A 2,545-nucleotide genomic window follows, 5' to 3' on the forward strand; every position below is an offset into this window, starting at 1 on the left:
ATAACACCATCCAACATCACTACATATGACACCACCCATCATCACTACATATAACACCATCCATCATCACTACATATAAAATCATCCTATCATCACTACATATAACACCATCCATCATCACTACATATAACGCCATCCATCATCACTACATATAACACCATCCATCATCATTACATATAACACCATCCATCATCACTACATAAAACACCACCCATCATCACTACATATAACACCATCCATCATCACTACATATAACACCATCCATCATCACTACATATAACACCATCCAGTATCACTACATATAACACCATCCATCATCACTACATAAAACACCACTCATCATCACTACATATAACACCATCCATCATCACTACATATAACACCATCCATCATCACTACATATAACACCATTCATACAATATCTTCACTATATTACTACAGCATCTCAACTACTACTATTACTACTTTACTATATTACTACAGCATCTTAACTACTACTGCAATATCTTTACTATATTACTACAGCATCTCAACTACTACTACTACTACTTTACTATAACATGTTCAGTTTGAGGCTGAGGAACAAAATTCCAACCTCATTATTTTATCTCTCCCTAAATCTCAAGTTTAGGTCACCAGAAGAACCAGATATTATTATCAAGTTTAAGATGGATCGAATGCAAGTGATCCAGTTCAGAGCAGCTCTCAAGGAGTTGGAGAATGTAGAGGCTCTCCGGACCTCATCTGTATTAAGCCTTCACCTCCCATCATCTTCCTCCCTGATACTCGTAAAAAATAGACTCAAGGATGAACAAAGCCGTGCGGCCAACATAAAGTCCGTTTCCAACCGCTCTTCAGTGCAAGAAGCACTGAAGAGTACTGTGGATATTGTATCCACCGTCAATGTCATGCCATCCCATGGGCTTTTAGTGTTTTATGGCCAATCAGTTCTCAACAAAGCAACCGGCGAGGTGAGTCGCCTTCGCCGGACGTTAACACCTCCTCAACCAGTCCAAGATTTTAAATACGATGTTAGCAAGACATTCTCCACACACTCACTGCACCAACTACTCGTCTCCCAAGAGGGAGGCGTTGGCTACATCATCCTCGATGGGTCAGCAGTTGCCCTTGGAACCCTCTCTGAAAATGGACTAAAGGTCCACCACCATGAGAACGTGGACATTCCAAAAAAGCACGGGAGAGGTGGCCAGTCCGCTCCCAGGTTCTAGCGCATCCGCCTGGAAAAGAGGCAATTGCTGGTGAAGAAAGTAATTGCTCTCAGCGAACAGTTTTATCTGGATGAAAATAAGGCGACCGTGCAGGTGCAGGCCCTGGTGGTAGGGGGTCCTGGTCAGCTGAAGGACCAGTTGGTGGAGCGTCTCCCCCAGCTCTTGAAGGGTGCTGTAAGACGTGTAGAAAACACCTCATACTCCGGCCGTCAAGGGCTGAGGGAGGCCATCAATGCCACACGGGACCTCCGCCAGCACATGCTTTTGGAAAAGTCTAACACTGTCCTCAGCTCCATATTTGAAAAACTCAGGGTCGATGAACCGGACATGGTCTGCTTTGGTGATGAAGTTCGAGCGGCCATGGAGGATGGTGCCGTCCAAGTTGTAGTGCTATGGGACGAGTCCCCTGAAGTCGCCTGGTTCGCAGAAAACTGTCCCGAGGAGACCGAATTACTTGTGATACCCAACACAACTAATAATACAAACATGCTGGTAAGTACGTTTGGGGGGATAGCGGCCTTAAATAAATACCCAAGAGCCGTCCCATACGAAGAGGAGGCCGAGTGAGGCAAATAAAATATAAAAAAAATAAATAAAATGTAATAAAAAATATAAAATAAAAAAATGTAAAAAAATAAAAATAATTGTATTTTTTTATAAATAACAAACGTGTCTTATTAAAACTAATTGATTTAAAATGTACCAAAATGAACTTCGCATAAGAAAGTAAACACCATCATTAACATTTCAATACAATAATAAACAATATCTTCCTTTCACTCCTATAATATAGCTTACTTTAATACATATTATACATATTAATGTATAGTCAATAATATCCAAAACTATAGCTCTTTATCTTTATTTCACTTAACCTATTAAATATACATAGTAAGTGTAGGTAACATCCTATTGATTATGTATAGTGAGGGTAGGTAATACATCTAGCAAACCAAAACAATTACACTAAAGATAATTATCTAAGCTAAGACACTGTTAACTTATTATCCCTGGGATCCTAACATAACCTAGCCTAGCCTAGCCTAGCCTAGCCTAGCCTCGCCTAGCCTAGCCTAGCCTAGCCTAACCTAACCTAACCTAACCTAACCTAACCCTAACCCTAACCTTAAACTATAACTGCATGTAGTGGGAGCCACATAGTTATCTGTTGGTCCTTAGACAATGTAAAAAAATATCCTTGTTTAAGGTGAGTTAGATTTTTTACGTTATAATTGTGACAGACGGTCTTATGTGCTGTGTGTGTGTGTGTGAACAACTTTAATGTACCAGACACTGGCAGTCCAGGACATCACTTC

The 2,545-nt window shown here is 40.6% G+C and overlaps 1 protein-coding gene across 1 annotated transcript; it reads left to right on the forward strand.

The window, feature by feature from the left end:
- Positions 1–668: 668 nt before the first annotated feature.
- LOC121868929 (eukaryotic peptide chain release factor subunit 1-3-like) lies at positions 669–1,721 on the forward strand (the record flags this gene model as incomplete). The annotated part of the gene is made up of 2 exons (XM_042369962.1): positions 669–971; positions 1,230–1,721. Coding segments are annotated over exons 1-2 (795 nt in total), but the record flags the coding sequence as incomplete, so codon positions are not given.
- Between the last annotated feature and the right edge of the window lie 824 nt (positions 1,722–2,545).

The sequence above is a fragment of the Homarus americanus genome, unplaced genomic scaffold (assembly GCF_018991925.1).
Source record: "Homarus americanus isolate GMGI-L3 unplaced genomic scaffold, GMGI_Hamer_2.0 scaffold22706, whole genome shotgun sequence".
Taxonomy (NCBI): domain Eukaryota; kingdom Metazoa; phylum Arthropoda; class Malacostraca; order Decapoda; family Nephropidae; genus Homarus; species Homarus americanus.